We start from the raw sequence: 18,338 nt of genomic DNA, 5'->3' as shown, positions 1-18,338 counted from the left end.
AAGGTCCATATAGTCAAAGCTATGGTTTTTCCAGTAGTCATGTATGGATGTGAGAAAAAGGGGTGTAAAGAAAGCTGAGAGCCGAACAATTGATGCTTTCAAATTGTGGTGATGGAGAAGACTCTTGAGAGTCCTTTGGACTGCAAGGAGATCAAACCAGTCAATCCTAAAAGAAATCAGTCCTGAATATTCATTGGAAGGACTGATGCTAAAGCTGAAATTCCAGTACTTTAGCCACCTGATGGCGAAGAACTGACTCATTGGAAAAGACCCTGATGCTGGGAAAGATTGAAGGCAGGAGGAGAAGGCGACAACAGAGGATGCAATATTTGCATGGCATCACTGACTCGATAGACATGAGTTTGAGCAAGCTCTGGAAGTTGGTGACGGACAGGGAAGCCTGGGGTGCTGCAGTCCATGGGGTTGCAAAGAATGGGACACGATTGAGTGACTGTGAACTGAACTGGAATGTCCAAACTGAGCATTAATCATGGTGGTCTGGCCCCTGCCAAAGTCGCAAGCAGGCCAAAGCTTGTGAATCCCTCCAGCCTCTGCCAAGGGAGCTGGTGTATATGTTACAGCTGTCTTTGCCTGCAAGGAACTGAAACTGACTCCCACCAAAGCCAGAAGGGCCTGCTGGACTGACTGTGAGATCGCCAGGTCATCTGAAGGCGGAAGTGGAAGGACCTCTCCTCTTGAATGATGTTTTTCCAACTTTCCCTGGGGATCTAGTTAAAATGCAGACTGATGCATGATGCTGCTCCCAGGTGCTGAATGATCAAGTGTACTCAACTTCTGTGTTCCTCTTTCCCTGGGTGAGGGCACTGGATGGGTCCTTCTTGGGCCAGGTGCCTGCCCCAAATTTTCAGTGACAGCCAGAGCAGCGGGAGCACCGACAGCAGCTTTGGCCCCAGCAACAGCCGTGGCTGCAGCCCTGTGTCCGTGTATCTAGTTGTTCCTCGGGAAGGGTAGGCCCTGGGCTGGGGCAGCCACCCTCAGAGGGGGTGACTACAGCTGGAGGGAGCCAGGCCAGCTCCCTGTGTATGCAGTGACACTCTGAGCGGTGAAAGGTATCATCTTTCAACCTGGAAAGTGATTTCCAAAGGCCCAGCACTGGGGGCGGATGGAGGAGAGTTTAAATAGCAGCTGTGTTCCTAATTTCCCCAGGAGGAGGCCTGGCTGCCCCTCCTCCGTGTTGAGTGTTTGCCATTAAAAACAAACAGTATCATTTGGTTCAATATAAAATGAATTAAAGGAAATTAAACTGCGGGGGCCATGTGGCAAGCCTTGTCCTCCATTGTCTGAAGCCATTTTTCATCTTCCCCGGTGGGGAACAACAGCTTGGGGGGTGTGGAGCCGAGCAGGGCTAGATAAATAAATAAATAAGGTGAAAGACCCCCCTTTCCCCAGGGGTGGAGGCTGGGGTGCAGGAAATCCCAGGTGCCTGCTCTGGCCCGTCTGTACTGCATTCCTTGGAGGCAGAATGTAGCCCTCGAGTCTCCCAGGGAACGAAGGGAAGGGAAAAAAACAAAACAACAACAAAAAATGATGTGGGGCCTCTGAGACAGAAGCAGGGTCAGGGCAGCTGAGAGAGGAGATTATGGACCAGAGGGGCTGGGAGAGGAGGGTCTCGGGCACCTGACTGGTGGGGAGTGATCCTGGCTTTTCCCCAGCCGCACAAAGCAGGGTTATTGCCGCTATTTGTGCTGCGGAAACTGAGTCAGGAGGGCAGGGGTGGGGGAAGATGGGCAGAGAAGAGAGGACTGGATAGTGGTTAGAGGGGGGAGGTCTGGAACTAGACTGCCCGAGTTCAAATCCCAGCTCTGCCACTCATCAGTTATGTGCCCTCTGCAAGTCACTTACCCCCTCTGTGCCTCAGTTTCCTCATTTGCAAATTGGGAGTAGTAAGTATCTCCTGCATAGGGTTGTTGTGATGATTAAACAAGTTCATGTCTATTAGGCATTCAGAACAGTACTAAGGACACTGGCTATTTGTTATTGCTGCATCATAATTATCATCTTATGATTATCAATAATCATAAACAGAATATTGATTATGTAGTTATTCTGGTCTCTGGGGGCATCTCCCTTGGCATCTGAAGACTTAGCCTTAAGTCACAGCTCTGCCATAGGCTTGCTGTGTGATTCTTGGGTAAACGAATATACCTTGCTGAGCCTTGGGTCCCTCATTCTACAAATCAGGGATAAGCGACCTGGGACAGCATGTGCTGGTGCCTCCCAAGGTCCATTCTCCCTTTCCTCCTTCAAAATAAGAACTATGATTTTTGCTTAGATCCACTGGAACCCAGCTTTAAGATGGGCCCCAGCTCCTATGCAGCGACTGTGACTGTGTGGTAGCCAATGAAATGTAAGTTAAAGTCATAGGAGCCATTTCCAGGAAGCAACACCTTTTAATAATATCTCCCTAAGTCCCCAGAATAATAGTTTAGTAAATGGTAATTTTTTTCCATCTGATTATGGTTAGATTCTGACTTTCTTGCTTACCTTAAACTGTAAATGCTCTCCATTTTCTTTAGAATAACAATAACTAATAACAACATGGATTTATTGTATTGCACAAGGAACTATGGGCTCCCCTGGTGTCTCATCGGTAAAGAATCCACCTGCAATGCAGGGGATGCAGGTTCGATCCTTGGGTTGAGAAGATCCCCTGGAGGAGAAGGAAATAGCAACCCACTCCAGTATTCTTGCCTGGGAAATCCCATGGCCAGAGGAGCCTGGCGGGCTGCAGTCCATGGGATCGCAAAGAGTCGGACACAACTGAAGTAACTGAGTACACACACAGGGAATTATATTAAATATCTTGCAATAAAGTATAATGGAAAAGAATAAAAAGTGGATATGTAGACAGTGTATTAAAAAGTGGAGACAGGTGACGTCACGGGCGCGCCACCCCATGAGCCAGGAGCCCGGGACTCCAGCTCCGGGAAGCAGGTCGTCGGTCTGTCAGCCTGCTTACCGCGCGACTTCGGGCACAAGGAACGTCTGCGCCACAAACTTGGACGAGAGAGGCTGTAGCGGTCGAGGGCTGCTGAAGAAAGTAGAGGCGGATAAAGAGTGAGCGACGCCTGAAGGAGACGTCAGCAGAGCGCACCGGAAGCGGTCAGAGAATGACGAGTGCCGTCTACCATGCCTTTTCTCAGAAGGAGGCAAAAGAGTTCGACATTCAGCACATGGGAGCCCAGCGGGCCGAGGCCTTCGTGAAGGCCTTCCTGAGGCGGAGCATGCCCCGCATGAGCCAGCAAGCCCTAGAGGACCACCTGCAACGCAAGGCCGTTGTCCTGGAGTACTTCACTCACCGGAAGCAAAAGGAAAAGAGAAAGAAATCTAAAGGCCTTTCTGCTAAGCAGAGGAGGGAGCTGCGGCTCTTTGACATTAAACCAGAGCAGCAGAGATACAGTCTTTTTCTCCCTCTACATGAACTCTGGAAACAGTACATCCGGGATCTATGCAACGGCCTCAAACCAGACACGCAGCCACAGATGATTCAGGCCAAGCTTCTAAAGGCAGATCTTCACGGCGCTATTGTTTCAGTTACAAAATCCAAGTGCCCCTCCTATGTGGGTGTTACAGGGATCCTTCTACAAGAAACAAAGCATGTTTTCAAAATTATCACTAAAGAAGACCGCCTGAAAGTTATCCCCAAGCAAAACTGTGTGTTCACCGTGGAGATCGATGGCTTTATTTCCTACATTTATGGTAGCAAATTCCAGCTGCGGTCAAGTGAGCGGTCTGCAAAAAAGTTCAAAGCCAAGGGAACAATTGACCTGTGAGCTGTTACTGCCTAAGGGGATTATTTATGCCAGCCAAAGACTGGAAACATCCGCCTTTCAGGGAAGAGATGGTCAGGCCAGTTCTGGTTATAGACCACTTCCAGCCAGTTTAAATCAGCATTAAGGACATTTAGTCATCTGGGGAGAAGCACACTGTACTGAGCACAGAATTCAGGGACCAGAGGGATGTGTCTTTACAGATGCTCTCGTTTTTCTGTTACTCCCATGGAGAGAAAAGATTGGCAGAAAGCACCAGGAGTAACACAAGTTGACCCAAAAAAAAAATAAAAAAATAAAAAAAATAAAAAGTGGAGACATCACTTTGCTGACAAAGGTCTGCATAGTCAAAACTGTGGTTTTTCCATTAGTCTTGTACAGATGTGAGAGCTGGACCATAAAGAAGGCTGAGTACTGAATTGATGCTTTTGAACTGTGGTGTTGGAAAAGGCTCTTGAGAGTCCCTTGGACAGGAAGGAGATCAAACCAGTAAATCCTAAAGGAAATCAACCCTGAATATTCATTGGAAGGACTGATGCTGAAGCTGAAACTCCAATACTTTGGCCACCTGATGCGAAGAGCTGACTCACTGGAAAAGACCCTGCTGCTGGCAAAGACTAAGGACAAGAGGAGAAGCGGGTGACAGAGGATGAGATGGTGGGACGGCATCATCGACTCAATGGACATGAGTTTGAGCAAGCTCCAGGAGACAGTGAAGGATAGGGAAGCCTGGTGTGCTGCAGTCCATAGGGTCTCAAAGAGTTGGATGCAACTGAGTGAATGAACAAGAGCAACAACAATGTACATGTATGTACAGCCAAATCGCTTTGCTGTACACCTAAAACCTAATACAATATTGTAAATCAACTGTACTTAAAGAAGACTAACTAACCAGCTATCACTTGGCCTGTGTTATTTTAATTATCCCTCACAACAGGGTTGTGATACTCCCATTTTAAAGAAGGGGATACTGAGGGTCAGTGAAGTTAATCAGGGTCCTAGAGGTCCTGTAGGTCTACTCTAATCACATGAGCCCTTTGAAGGCAGAAGGGTAAGTTACAGAGACATGAAGCACAAGAAGCATTCCATTCTGGCTTGAAGATATAGGAGGCCACGTGAACAGACCAGAATGTGGTTTCTGGGAGTTGAGAGTGATCCCCAGCCAACAGCCAGGAAGAAAATGGGGATCTCAGTACTACAATCACATAGAACCTTATTCTGCCAATAACCCAATAAGGCTGGAAGTCAATTCTGCAGAACCTCCAACAGGAGCACCGCCTGGCCAACACGTTGATTCTGACCTCAGGTGACCCTATACAGAGAACACGGTCAAGCGCACCCGGCTTCTGACCTACAGAACTGTGAACTAACAAACGGGTGTTTTTCAGCCAGTGAGTTGGTGGTAATTTCTTAGGCAACAGTTGAAAACTAACAAGTGTAGGGACTACTGTGACCTCATTTTACAGTTGAGGAAGTGAAAGTCTGCAGGGTGACACAGCTGGTAAATGGCAAAGGGCTTCTCAAGCAGGAGTTGAACCCAGACAATCTGGCTTTTAACCATTGTGCTGTGTTCTCCATTTGTATTTGTCTATAACCATCTCCAACACAGATAGTTGTTTTAAAAAGCAAGGTGGAAGCTATGTATAGAATATTGTTGTTTGAAAAATGAACTGTGGTTCATTAGAGAATGAACTTATGGTTGCCGGGGGAAGGATGGCGGGAAGGGATAGTTAGGGAGTTTGGGTTGGACTTGTACACACTGCTATATGTAAAATGGAAAACCAGCAAGGACCTACTATACAGCACAGGGGAACTCTGCTCAGTGTTATGAGGCAGCCTGGATGGGAGGGGAGTTTGGGGGAGAATGGATACATACGTATGTATGTCTGACTCCCTTTGCTGTCCACTTGAAACTACCACAACATTGTTAACTGGCTGTACCCCCATTCAAAAGAAAAAGTTTTAAAAAAAGAATATTACTGTGTGAATATATAAAGATGAGTGGGAAGAACATACCCATTGGTTGGCTTGTATGTGGCACAGTAGCTATAAAAAGATTCAAGGATGGTATGATTATTTCCCAGGAGGAGAAATGGGTGTTTGGGGGATGGAGAGGGGAGGAGACTTTTCACCATTATTGTTTTGACTTCTGAACTCTGTGATTATATAGCCCATTTAAAAAATGGTGTCCTCAATAATGAGAGGAATGGGGAAAGGTTGGGAGACATCTGAATAGATGGAAAACACACTCTCAAAAGGACTCAGAATGACAGATAAACTGGTCTGTAGGTATATTAATTTCCTAGGGCTGCTGTAACAAAGTACCACAGACATGGGGCTTATACAACAGAAATTTATTTTCTTACAGTTCTGGAGGCCAGCAGTCTGAGATGAGGGTATGAGCAGGGTTGGTACCTTTTGAGAGCTGTAAGGACAAGACCTGCTTCATGCCTCTCTCCTTGGCTTATAGATGGCCGTCAACCTCCTGTGTCTCTATGTTGTCTTCCCTCTGTGTGCGTCTGGGTCCTAATTGCCTTTTTATAAGGACACTGGTCATATTAGATTATAAAGTGAAAGTGAAAGTGAAGTCGCTCAGTAGTGTCCAGCTCTTTGCGACCCTATGGACTGTAGCCTACCAGGCTCCTCAATCCATGGAATTTTCCAGGCAAGAGTACTGGAGTGGGTTGCCATTTCCTTCTTCAGGGGATCTTCCTGACCCAGAGATTGAACCCGGGCCTCCCGCATTGTGGGCAGATGCTTTACCATCTGAGCCACCAGGGAAGCCCTCATATTAGATTAGGGCCCACCCTAATGGCTTCATTTTAATTTCATTACCTGTTTAAAGACTCTATCCAAATACAGCCACATTCTGATGTACTAGGGCTTAGGACTTCAATATATGGATTTGGTGAAGGGACACATTTCAGTCCATAAAATGAACATTTAACCCAGGGTTTCTCAACCCTGGCACTCAACACTGGGGACTGGATAATCCTTGGTCTCAAGGCGTTGTCCTGCGCTCTATAGGATGCTGAGCAGAATCTTTGCTCTCTACCTACTGAATGCCAATACCACCCCCACCCCAACCCCATTATAACAATCACAGATGTCTCCCAAGGGACTTACCTAGTGGTCCACTGGTTAAGGATCTGCCTTGCAATGCAGGGTACATGCATTCAATCCCTGGTCAGGGAACTAAGATCCCACATACCATGGAGCAATGAATCCCACACACCACAACTATTGAGGCTGAGAGCTCTGGAGCCCATGGGCCACAACTAGAGAATCTGTGCACCCCAATGAAAGATCCTGCATGCCGCAACTAAGACCCAATGTAGCCAAATTAATAAATATTTTAAAAAAATATCTCCAGAAATGACCAAATGTCCCCCTAGTTGGGAACCCCTTTTAGCCCAGCTGTGTGGGCAGCTGGGCCAAGTACAGCCTGCTCATCGAGAAGTTCTGCACTTTCATACACAGAATCATGTACTGTGAGAACCACAGCTGAGACCTAGGAAACCCAGCCCTGCCCTGGTGGAGACCTTCATCTGCTTAGGAGGGGAGTGGAGAGGGGAATGACTGACTTCCAGGAGGGAAGGTGATTCAATCAATGGGAAACCACTCTGAGAGCAAAAATGTTGGGTTCCGGGCCCAGAAAATAGAGTGATTTTAATGGCACCAAAAGCCTCATGAATCCTCTCGGCTCTCACATCCAAGAAAAACCACGTTTCCTGCTCTTGTCGGCTCTCCCCTGTACTTAGAGACAAACCACCAGGCTGAAAGTTCGCGGAATCTCGCCCTCTGGAAACCTCTCATCTGGGGGCTGGCTATCCAGACTGCACTAGGAGTCAGTTAAGATGATTTCAGACACAGGAAGGGCTTTCTCTTTCCTATTCTGATGGGAGAAGATAGGAAGTTGGTCCCGTGCTGTGTTCTTTGGAGAAACAGCTTGGCTAAACTTTTCCTTGTTTCTGACATAGCTAGCCTTATTAACCATCCAGCAACTGGATACCTACTCTTCTACCTTCTAATAACCTTAACGGGATAAAAATGACCATTTCAGACATGAGGAAGCTCCAAAGAGTGAGGTCACCTGTCCAAGATTGCATAGGCAATAAGTGTCCGGGAACCAGGATTGGAACTCAGGTTTGCTAACCCTACAACTTCGCATCAGGTCAGCACTGACCCAGCTCTCAGTAGACGTCAGTTCCGCAAGTACGTCCTCTACCCATGCGCGGAGTCGCTCAGTCATGTCCATGGACCAGAGCCCACCAGGCTCCTCTGTCAATGAAATTCTCCAGGCAAACATATTAGAGTGGGTTGCCATGCCCTCCTCCAGGGGATCTTCTCAACCCAGGGATCGAATTTGCATCTCTCATGTCTCTTGTATTGGCAGGTGAGTAATTTACCAGTAGTGCCACCTGAGAAGCTGGTAACCAGGTTTGGGTTAGGTTAATACAAAAGCAAGTTTTACTCGCAGAGAATAAGGGAGTGCCTGAAGGCAAGGAAGGCGTCTTACTCATGTTTATATTCTCAAGGTCTAGCACTGCCTCTTTAAGCAAATAAGTTCCAAATAATGTGAGTCGGATTGGGGAGAGAGAGGGGAGGTGGCTGAGAAGAACTCTACGTGGGGGCAGCAGCAGACCTAGTTTTAACCTCCCAATAGGAATTTAACACGAGGCTCTTCACTCAGCCCGTAATACCCAAGGTGTGTTTCCTGTGCATCAAGACAGACCTGATGGTCCTTGTCCTCGTGAGTCTATACCCAAGTAGCAGAGGTAGAAAATAAACACAAAACAGTTCAGTCATTTCAGATACTGGCACATGCTAGAGGAAGAAATAAAATGGTGACGGGATAATGCAGTCTAGGACCACCACTCTGGACAGAGTGGTCAGGGAGGTGACAGAGTCTCAGAGGAAGTGACACTGGGGTGACACCTGAATGATGGGAATGGGACAGCCGTGGAAACACAGGCAAAAACCTCCCCAGGCAGAGGGAGCAGTAAGTGCTAAGGGTCTGAGAGGGAAGGCGCTGGCTGGTCCAGGGTGAGCAAGGCAGAGGAGAAGGTCATGGGTGATGAGGTCAGAGAAGTGGGTGGCAGTCTGATTGGGCAGGGCCTAGATGTATGGGTTGTATAAGTTATCTAGATTTACGATGACAAGTGGCTGCTCTAGTCATCTGGCCAGTGTGATGGTTTGGGGCTGAGGTTACAGATGGGTGGTCACCATTGTTAATCCCACCTCCCTTCTTGGCTGGCCAATGAGCCTAGAGATCCTGGGAGGCCCAGGTGTGAGAAGATCCTGGACAGACCCTCTGGTGTCTGGACGCATGTGGGGATTGGTGGCTCATCCGGCCTCACACATCAGGGACTGTGGGGCCATCAGGCAAACCCAAATTCCAGAAGCCCTTCCAATACAATGATTATAATATTAAAAACCAACGCACCCTCTCAGTGGACGGCATGGAGGCGCAGGAGAGAGCATCTGTGCTGTGAGCCATTAGGGTCCCTGACAGATGTGTGCCTCCCCCTCCCCCCACCAGCTGCAAATGAAGACCCGTCCTTTTCTTCTGCCCAGACAAGGATTGATGAGGATTCGGGAGAGCACTCAGACAGGCAAGGAAAGGCTGCGAACCTTTTCCAAGCCTGCAATTTATCTTGAGGAGACTATTCACATCACTCCTTACAGGCTGGATTCTGCTCTGACCTGGCACATTAATCTCGCCGAATAAAATAATAATAATCAGAAAAAGGGAGTTGGATAGTTGCCAGGGAGGCATTAATAACTGTCACCCACACCTCGGCAGTGCAGGAGAGGGGTGCCGAATCCCATCCCCGCCCCCTGACCCCCAGCAGTGCCCGTCGAAGAAGACGGAAGTGAGGAAAACTTTGTCTGAACCTTGGGGGGATTTTCTAGAGATGGTGTATGGGGACATAGTTCCTCAGTCAACGCAGGAATTTCCCTAGGCAAACGCAGAGAACTTCCCTGGGAGGGAGTGTGGCTAGTGATTAAGAGCAGTCCTGGAATCAGACTGCCTGAGTTCAAATCCCCACTCAGCCGTGTATAAGCTGCATGACCTTGGGCCTCTTAACCTCTCACTGGGTTTGTTTTTTCCTCTGGAAAACAGGGATAAAACTAGCACCTACCAGGGAACATAAAATGGTATAGCTGCTGTGGGACATAGTGTGGTGGTTCTTCAAAGAGTTAAACACAGAATTACCATATGACCCAGCCATTCCACTGTTAAGTATTACCCAGAAAAACTGTGTTCAGAGATCCTTGTGCGCACATGTTCAAAGCACCTGTATTCCCGATAGCCAAAAAGCAGAAGTAATCTGAATGTCTATCAAGGGATGCATGGATAAACAAATGCTGGTCTCTCCACACAATGGAATATTATTCAACTATAAAAAGGAATGAAGTGCTGACATCTGCTACAATGTGGATAAATCTTGAAAATAAGACACTAAGGGAAATAAGCCAGACATAAAAGGTCATATAATGTATGATTCCATTTACATGAAATGCCCAGAAAAGGTAAATACATACAGATATAAAGCAGATTGGTGGTTGTCAGAGGGAAGGGGGAGTATGAGGTTTTCTCATGCGTATGAGGTTTTCTGCTGGGGTGATGAAAATGTCTTAAAATTAGATAGACGTGATGGTTGCCAGTGAATGTACTGAATGTCATTGAATCACACACTTTTAAATAATTACTGGTTAATTTTATGCTATGTGAATTTTACTTCAATTTTTAAAAACCCACAAAACAACAGCACTTGCCTTCTAGAACAGATGTCAGAGGAAAATGAATTAGAGCCAGGCCTGGCCCACATGAAGGCCTGACTCCACATCCGCTGCTCCTACTGCCATGGGCATTATTATGCTGGGGTTTGCGATCTCTGGCAAATTATTTAACTCAGTGTCTGCTCTGTGCGTGCAAGGAAGTATCAACAGTATCTACCTATCAGGATTGTTAAGATTAAACAAGACAATGTCTTCAGTAGACTATCAACTCCATGAGCATGTGGATTTTTGTCTACTTTGTTCACTGATATACCCCTGTGCTTAGAACAGTGCCTGGCACACAGCTGGCATTTAGCAACTGTTTCTTGAACAAATGGCAGTGCTTAACTTAAACACGACCTGGTTCCTGGTAGTTGCTCAGCAATGTTTAGTTGTGTTTATTACTACTGGTCTGGCAGCTGTATCTTTTGAAGGCCCCTGCGTGTTCCTTTCTAGCACGGGGAAGTGAGGACTACTTTGCCTTGCAGGTCTTGGTGTCTTCACAACAGGGTGTCTGGACATCTACCAGACATGAGAGGTCTGAGCTGACTTGACAATGGAGTCTAAGCTCTCACTGCAGTTATAAGAGGAGGTGATGAGAGTTAGCGTAGCTAGCTAGACTATCAACTCATCCACTCACCCATCCATCTACCTCCCTGTCCGTCCATCCTTCTAAATCTCCATCCAAATATCCATCCATCCATCTATCCATTCAAATCTCCATCCATCATCTAAATATCCATCCATCCATTCACTATCCATCCAACATCCAAATATCCATCCATCCATCTATCCACACAATCACTTGATGATCTATCTATCCACATATCCACCAACCTTCCCAGCTATCCATTCAGTTCACCCATTTACCTTATATAGCCATACCACTTCCCTATACAGCCATTCATCCATCCATCTACTCCCCATATCTACATACAATGAACATTTCTGAGTGCATATCAGACGCTGGTGATCTATCAACAAAGAAACCAGATGCATTCATTTCCTGCTGTCACAGAGGTTACAGGTGAGCAGAGCAGGCAGACAATTAAACAAGCAGTTACGGTCAGAGTGGTGAGTGCTGGAACAGGGGGAGAACAAGGTGTTAGGAGAGCCTAACAGTAGGAGCACCATCCCTCATCTAAAGGGCAGGAAGATGCCTAAGAGGCTGTGATCTGTAGGAGGAGCGTGAATTGGTTAAGAGACAAGAAAGGAAAAGGGTCTCTGAGGTAGAAGGATCAGTGGGTAGGAGAAAGGGCAGCACAGAGCCGGCTCTGGAAGCTGTATGGGTTAGTTACTCAGCATCCCTGTGTTGAAGGTTTCTCATTTGGAAAATGGGATAAGAGCACCTGCCACATGTCAGATTGGGACCAGCTGGTGTATGGAAAGGAATGAAAGAAGTAGGGTCTGGTCTAACTAAAGCACAGGTTCCTCCTCTGTGGATTCAGCCACTCTCATGTAGAAAATCTAAGGACGTGGGACCGCGGATGCAGAAGGACAACCATAAGTGGCTTGAGCATCTGAGGAAAATCCTGGAACCAACCCGTCACAGATACTGACGGGTGATTGTGCTCAGCTTTTCAACTGGAAAGAGTTGATCATAATCTCTCTCTCTCTCTCAGAGGGGTACTGAGAGCCTTACACAAGTCAAGGCGTAGAAAAGAATCTAGCAAGAAGCAGAGTGTACTAGGTGAAGAGTAACCATCCTCTACCTGTTTTCCTTATCTTTCTCCCACAGCTACTTTGAGGCAGAGCTTGGGCCCTGAAGCTGAAGCTCTGGGCTGGAGTCCCAACCCTTACCACGTAACAGCTGCTTGTCCTTCCGTCTCATCATCAATGAGAGAAATAGTATCTCCCTGGGAGGAATTGAAGAGACTACAAAAGGAATTCATACATAAATTCCTTCATACATAAAAACCCCAGTTCGATTCCTGGGTCAGGAAGATCCCCTGAAGAAGGGATAGGCTACCAACTCCAGTATTGTTGGGCTTCCTTGGTGGCTCAGACGGTAAAGAATCTGCCTGCAATGTGGGAGACCTGGGTTCAGTCCCTGGGTTGGGAAGATTCCCTGGAGGAGGGCATGGCAACCCACTCCAGTATTCTTGCCTGCAAAATTCCCTGGACAGAGGAGCCTAGCGGGCTACAGTCCATGGGGTTGCAGAGTCAGACATGACTGAGTGACTAGGCACACACAGCACAGTCTCAGGTTCACAGCCAGCGCTCAGTAATTGCAAGCCATTGTTATTCCAGGCCGTCAGTGTTGAGCCAGCTTCCTCACATGCTTGGATTTACATCTCCTGCCTTCCACAAAGTGTCACAACTGCTATGAAGGAAAAGGCTCAGGGCATCTAGAAATGACCGAACCTAAGGAGGGGGTCGTGGGAACCCTGCTTTGTGGCTGGTTGATCAGAAGCACAGGTGACAACCTGGGGCTTGTGACTGGCCATCTGAAGAGACAGGGGAAGTCTGGTGGGACTAAGCCCTTCTCCCGTGGGATCTAATACTATCTTGAAGTGGATGGTGTCAGAACTAGATAAACTGTTGAGGACACCCAGCTGGTGTCACAGAATTACATGACGTGTGGGAAACCCACATGTCTGGTGTCAGAGGTAGTAAGTATGCTTGTGTACAGAAGAAACACAGGAGTGTGTTTTTCCTACACACCTGGCCAGTGATTTGACCAGCTGTCACTCAAAATGAATGGTCAATTCCAACTTGCTCTTCTGCCAACCAAGGCCTGGGATAAATTTTGAGCTTTCTGACCTAATGATGATGTCTCTTCCTAACACTGCCCAGTTCTCTGAATTACAATGATTATCCCCCAAGACCTCCTCATACCAACACCTGTTGCAGACCTTTCCCTAAGCTGACACTGCAAAGAATCCTTGTCACCAGTTCTCCTCCTGCAGCCATGGCAAGCATCACTCATAGATCACAGAATTCTTTTCTCCTGAGCCTCGGTTACCCCCACAGAACATGCCCCAGAAGCCACGAAGAGTGAGACCTGTGAGAGCCACCCTTCCATATGAAAAGCAGGACCCAGGGCATGTCGGTGTGCTTTTTTCCTTTCTCAGGAGGAATTTAGATGAAAACTGCATCTTTGCAGTTCAAAGGCCAGCTTTGAACAATAAGACTTAGGAAGTGCACTTGGAGAGTAGAGACGTGACAGGAGGGTGATGACAATAAAGAATGATTCGCAGCTTCAAACAATGATGAGAGGTGGGTCATGGATCTACCAGCTCAGGTTCTGTTCATTTGATGACCTGACATCAGCTCTGCTCAAGTCCAACCTTTCTTTCTCCAGGAGGCGCACTAGAAGCCCTGCATGATCAGTGTGATGGGGGCTGCCACCTGTGCCTACCTTGGACTTGACGGCCAGGATGATCTTAGGCAGGGCCACGACGAGGCACTTGAGAGCAATGGTGATGTACTTGAGCACAAAGTCTGCGATGCCCACAATCCATAGCAGGTCGAAGAAGTCCAGCATCTCCAGGTTGGGCTTCAGGAATATGAGGCTAGGGGAGGAGTCAAAGTGTCAGAGTGTTCACTTAGGAACACTGGCCCTTGGCAGCTCCTTCTACTCATTCTAGGAACCTTGTAAATATTACCTGTAGAAAGAGCACTAAACTACGAGTCAGACATCTGTGCTCTGTTCCTGAATATGCTACGAACTTGCTGTGTGACCTCGGTAGCTATCTTAACCTCTTGGAGCCTCAGTTCCCCTGAGAGTTAAATGATGAGCTTGGCCTGGGACATTATAAGTTAAAATCCCCTCCAGTTTTATGGGTCCACAACAGGCTTCACAAGAGAAACTGGAAGGAAGGGAGGGAGGAGAAAAAGCTGACCAACACCATGAAGGAGGGAAAGAGAGAAGCAGGGAGGAAGGCTTTGATGTGTGACAGTGTGCTAAGCCCTTTACCCACTGTATCTTATTGTTCTGTGCAGTAGGCATTGCTTACCCTCACTTTATAAATGAGGCACTAAAGCTTGGAGAGGTAAGGTAAGTTGCCCAAAGTCATACTGCATTCTAAGCATATGGGCATGAGTATCAGACAGACTTGAATTTGAATCCAGGCTTCTCCATTTTTTGAACTAGGCAAATCATGTTCTTTCTATAAGCCTCAGTGTTCTCATCAAGAAAATGGGAATCATTCTGTCCCTCCTAGGGTTATTGGTGGGATTTGATGAGATAATAGACATACTACAGGCTCTGCCAAGCAGCACTGACAATGACAACCACATCTCTATGATAACCACTGTTATCTACCCATTTTGCAGACGAGAAAACGGAGGCACAGAAAGATAAAGGAACATGCACATAGTCCTACAAATACGAAGGAACAGTGGTAGATTTGAACCCAGGTGTGCTAGCTACAATCACTGCCCTCAGTCCTTACTCTACAGTAGGGCTGCTTGGAGTGTGTAATCCCTCTTACCCATCCGTGACCAGGTAAGGCAACCTCACACTCAACTTCTGTACTTCACTCATGGGAGACAGACAAAAAGTCATTCTCAAACTGACTCTGGTCCGTGGCCCACATGTGGAGCAGCACTGCTGTCTGTCACCTCTGCAGACGACGATATTATTCATGTTAATAATATCTTGGTTCTTTACATCACACTGGCCCTACTCCACCTGCTGTATGTGTCTCAAGTCATTTCATCTTCCCAAAGGCTCTAACTGCTAGGCACTATGATTATCACATTTCCAGCTGGGGAGTCTGGCGTTCTATGACATCATGGAGCCCACAGTATCTCAGCTAGAATGTAGAGCTAGGATTGGAACCAGTGACCAAACTGTGCTGGGCCCCTCGCTTTTCTTTCTGCCGGATTAAAGGCTCCAAGCAAAGGCCACTCCGAGTCTCACCTGTCCCCCCAAAAGCAGGGGACAGCGCACACAGCCCAGACCGAGTGCTTTCTAAACTCTTCCCACATACTCTGCTGGGCTGGCAGACAACAGCGCAAACTGAGGTCCCCTGATGAGAGCATCCTAGGAGTCATATGGTCTGTTTTTTCACTTTTATTTTTAAAAATCAATTTCTATTTATAATAAAGATCTTTGAAGAGCTAGACTATGGGTTAAATCAATGAAAACAATCTATTTTGGCAACCTCTCATGACACCATCAGTGTCCTTCCACATCTGAGCCCCATCTTCATGGGATGCCTCGTCTCCAAGTCTGAGAGGCACCCAGGTTACAATATGGGCAGAGGCAGGCAGCCCTGAGCTCCTCTCTTCATCTCTGCTCTTATCCCTGCCTGAGCATATCCCAGGCTGGCGGGCTGACTTTCATGCCGTGCTTCTCTATTATGCATGCATCTCTGATTGCAAAAAAATGAAGATGTGCCATCCACTTTCCATTTTATCCCAGAGATACCAATCTGTTACATTCACCTACCTGGGTTTTACTTCATCATCTTTGTGTTTTTCTGTTGGCTTTGATGCCGGAAAGATGCCAAAGTGTTTTTCCACAGATTGATCACTATATCCACTTATTTCTAACATACACTATGAACTTTAATGGACAGATACATTTTATTGTTAGTTTTCCACCCCATTAGGCACCACCACCAAAAGGTATGGTAATTCATCATAAAACAATAATATTATGACATGATTAGGGCATATCAAATGTTGTACAGTTTGCCCAGTAGTTTCTGCATATTGTAATATTTGGCCTCTCTAATCATTAGCCTGTTCAGGTGGGTAAAGCAGCAATTAACTTGCTCCCAGTTTCACAAACATAGAAACTAGGGGAGGTTCAAAAAGGTTCCACTACTTTCCAAAGGGCACAAGCTAGTATGTGGCAGGACTATGACCTTCTGATGCTGGTCATCAGACTTCAAATCCTGGGATGATTCAAACTTGCTTTCACCTGCTGGGACTAAGGTTCATTAAAAAGGGCTTCATTAAGCCTCAGTTTCCTTACCTGTAAAATGGCAACAGCAATACCCTGCTCACTTGGAAAGCAAAGTAAGATAATGGCTGTTGGTATCACTTACAAACACACTCTAGACCACTGACATCAAAAAGGAAGGCACTCTACTGCTTTTCACCAAGCCACTCTCTTTCTTTTCATGTGCTGCCAGTTTGACTCAGCCCTGGTCTGATGAGGGCACAGAGGTCTGAGCCTGCAAATGTGATCATGCCCAGAAAATGGCACGAGCTGGAAATTCATCCAAGGTTCTGGGAAACTCCATCTCCTTTACCCTCCACCAGGACCTTGATCTTCTGGGCCGGGCAACTAATGCAACGTGTGAGAGGCATGTTGATGCCTTGGAACAAATTCCCCAAATTGCTTTTATGCATCTTTGGGTGGCCCCAGAAAGTGGTGAAACTGCTTACTCCTCTAAGTCCATTTTGAAAACAGATGGACATAATCTGAAAGCTTGGCTTGAGTTTCAACCCTGTATTAGAGACCATCACTGGCTAGTCCTTTCCCCTCATGCACTAGGTGGTCAGTAGAAAATGCAAAATTATACATGCGGCTTGCATTCTATTTCTGCTCAAGAATTCTGCCCTAGGCATGTGTGCACTTAACAACAGGGTGGGATCTGAAGGTTACAGTGTGGCTGAGGGCTGCTATATCATTCTTCAATGAAGAGACTGTGGGTCCCAAGTACAACAAAGCTCCCCACTTTCCCACTGAGGATCAGACTCCTCTGCTCACCTGTTATACAGCTGCTGGGAACTGAATGTGTAGAGCACATAAAGGGTGTTCCCCGCTAGAAAGGCCAAGATCCACAAGATGACCAGCACCGACCTCTTCTCCTGGAGACAAAGCGAGAGATCTGTGGGGATGCTAAAATGTCAAAGGTACACCTGGCAGAATATTCCAGAATGCTCCCCAACAAGGGGCAAATGTTCCCTTTCTCAAAGGTTTAGAGGAAACATGGCTAATGGTGAAAGGAAGGGTGTTGGCATCTTTCCATCCCACTGGAACCCAAGCAATGGTTACAGTGAAGGTAACAGAAATGTGTGAACCTGCTTGGAGAACTATCCAGAGTCAGGAGGGCACCATGGTTAGCAAAACTGATTCTAGAGCTGGATGACCTATGTTAAAATCCTTGATCTGCTACTTGGGGGCTGTTCAACCTTGGGCAATTACTTAAACTCACTGCATTTCTCTTTCCTCATGTTCAAAAAGGGTGAATATTATATCTTAACTTATAAAGTCATGAGAGCTAATGTACATGAACCATTTAGAACAGTGACTGACATATAGGAAATGCTAGTTTACATTTACTGGTAGGGACTGAGGCAGGGAGAATTTAAGCAACACTTGCTCAAGGGCACATGTTTTAATAACTTTTTTTTTTTTTTGACCACACTGTGAGGCGTGTGGAGTCTTAGTTCCCTGGCCAGGGATCGAACTTGTGCCCCCTGCAGTGAAAACATGGAGACTTAACCACTGCTCCACCAAGGAAGTCCTTTGCTGTTGCTGCTAAGTCACATCAGTCATGTCCAACTCTGTGCGACCCCAGAGATGGCAGCCCACCAGGCTCCTCTGTCCCTGGGATTCTCCAGGCAAGAACACTGGAGTGGGTTGCCATTTCCTTCTCCAATGCATGAAAGTGAAAAGTGAAAGTGAAGTCGCTCAGTTGACTCTTGGAGACCCCATGGACTGCAGCCTACCAGGCTCCTCCATCCATGCGACTTTCCAGGCAAGAGTACTGGAGTGGGGTGCCATTGCCTTCTCTGAAGGAAGTCCTTTAGGGGCACATATTTTAAGGTCCAGTGCCCTTATTCAAAAGTGAGGTT

At 46.9% G+C, this 18,338-nt stretch overlaps 2 protein-coding genes across 7 annotated transcripts in view; one reads left to right on the top strand and one right to left on the bottom strand.

Annotated features, from left to right (window-relative positions):
- The window catches only part of RNFT2 (ring finger protein, transmembrane 2), a 64,151-nt gene that overhangs the window by 30,072 nt on the left and 15,741 nt on the right, over nucleotides 1–18,338 (bottom strand). For 4 of the 5 annotated variants that reach the window (XM_043901744.1, XM_043901747.1, XM_043901746.1 and 1 more), the window contains 2 exons: nucleotides 17,248–17,348; nucleotides 13,939–14,092 (listed from right to left, as the gene is read on the bottom strand). The exons of the other annotated variant lie outside the window; for it this stretch is intronic. In XM_043901744.1, coding sequence (XP_043757679.1) covers nucleotides 13,939–14,092; nucleotides 17,248–17,348 — 255 coding nt within the window. The remainder of the gene's footprint in view (nucleotides 1–13,938; nucleotides 14,093–17,247; nucleotides 17,349–18,338) is intronic. 5 annotated transcript variants of the gene reach the window in all.
- On the top strand, nucleotides 2,902–4,067 carry LOC122693852 (ribonuclease P protein subunit p29). Of its 2 annotated transcripts, XM_043901768.1 has the most exons (2): nucleotides 2,908–3,555; nucleotides 3,658–4,067. In XM_043901768.1, exons 1-2 carry the CDS (start codon nucleotides 3,132–3,134, stop codon nucleotides 3,792–3,794), a joined length of 561 nt encoding a protein of 186 aa, XP_043757703.1. In that variant the 5' UTR covers nucleotides 2,908–3,131; the 3' UTR covers nucleotides 3,795–4,067. The 2 variants fall into 2 exon arrangements, with proteins under 2 accessions (XP_043757702.1, XP_043757703.1); XM_043901767.1 differs by having other exon boundaries at nucleotides 2,902–4,067.

The sequence above is a fragment of the Cervus elaphus genome, chromosome 5 (genome assembly GCF_910594005.1).
Source record: "Cervus elaphus chromosome 5, mCerEla1.1, whole genome shotgun sequence".
Lineage (NCBI taxonomy): Eukaryota > Metazoa > Chordata > Mammalia > Artiodactyla > Cervidae > Cervus > Cervus elaphus.
The sequence above is the reverse complement of the archived record's forward strand: the minus strand, read 5'-3'. Positions and strand labels throughout refer to the sequence as shown.

Excerpts from the sequence above, each read along its gene's own strand:
- LOC122693852 (XM_043901767.1), top strand. The coding sequence starts at position 3,132 with ATGACGAGTGCCGTCTACCATGCCTTTTCTCAGAAGGAGGCAAAAGAG.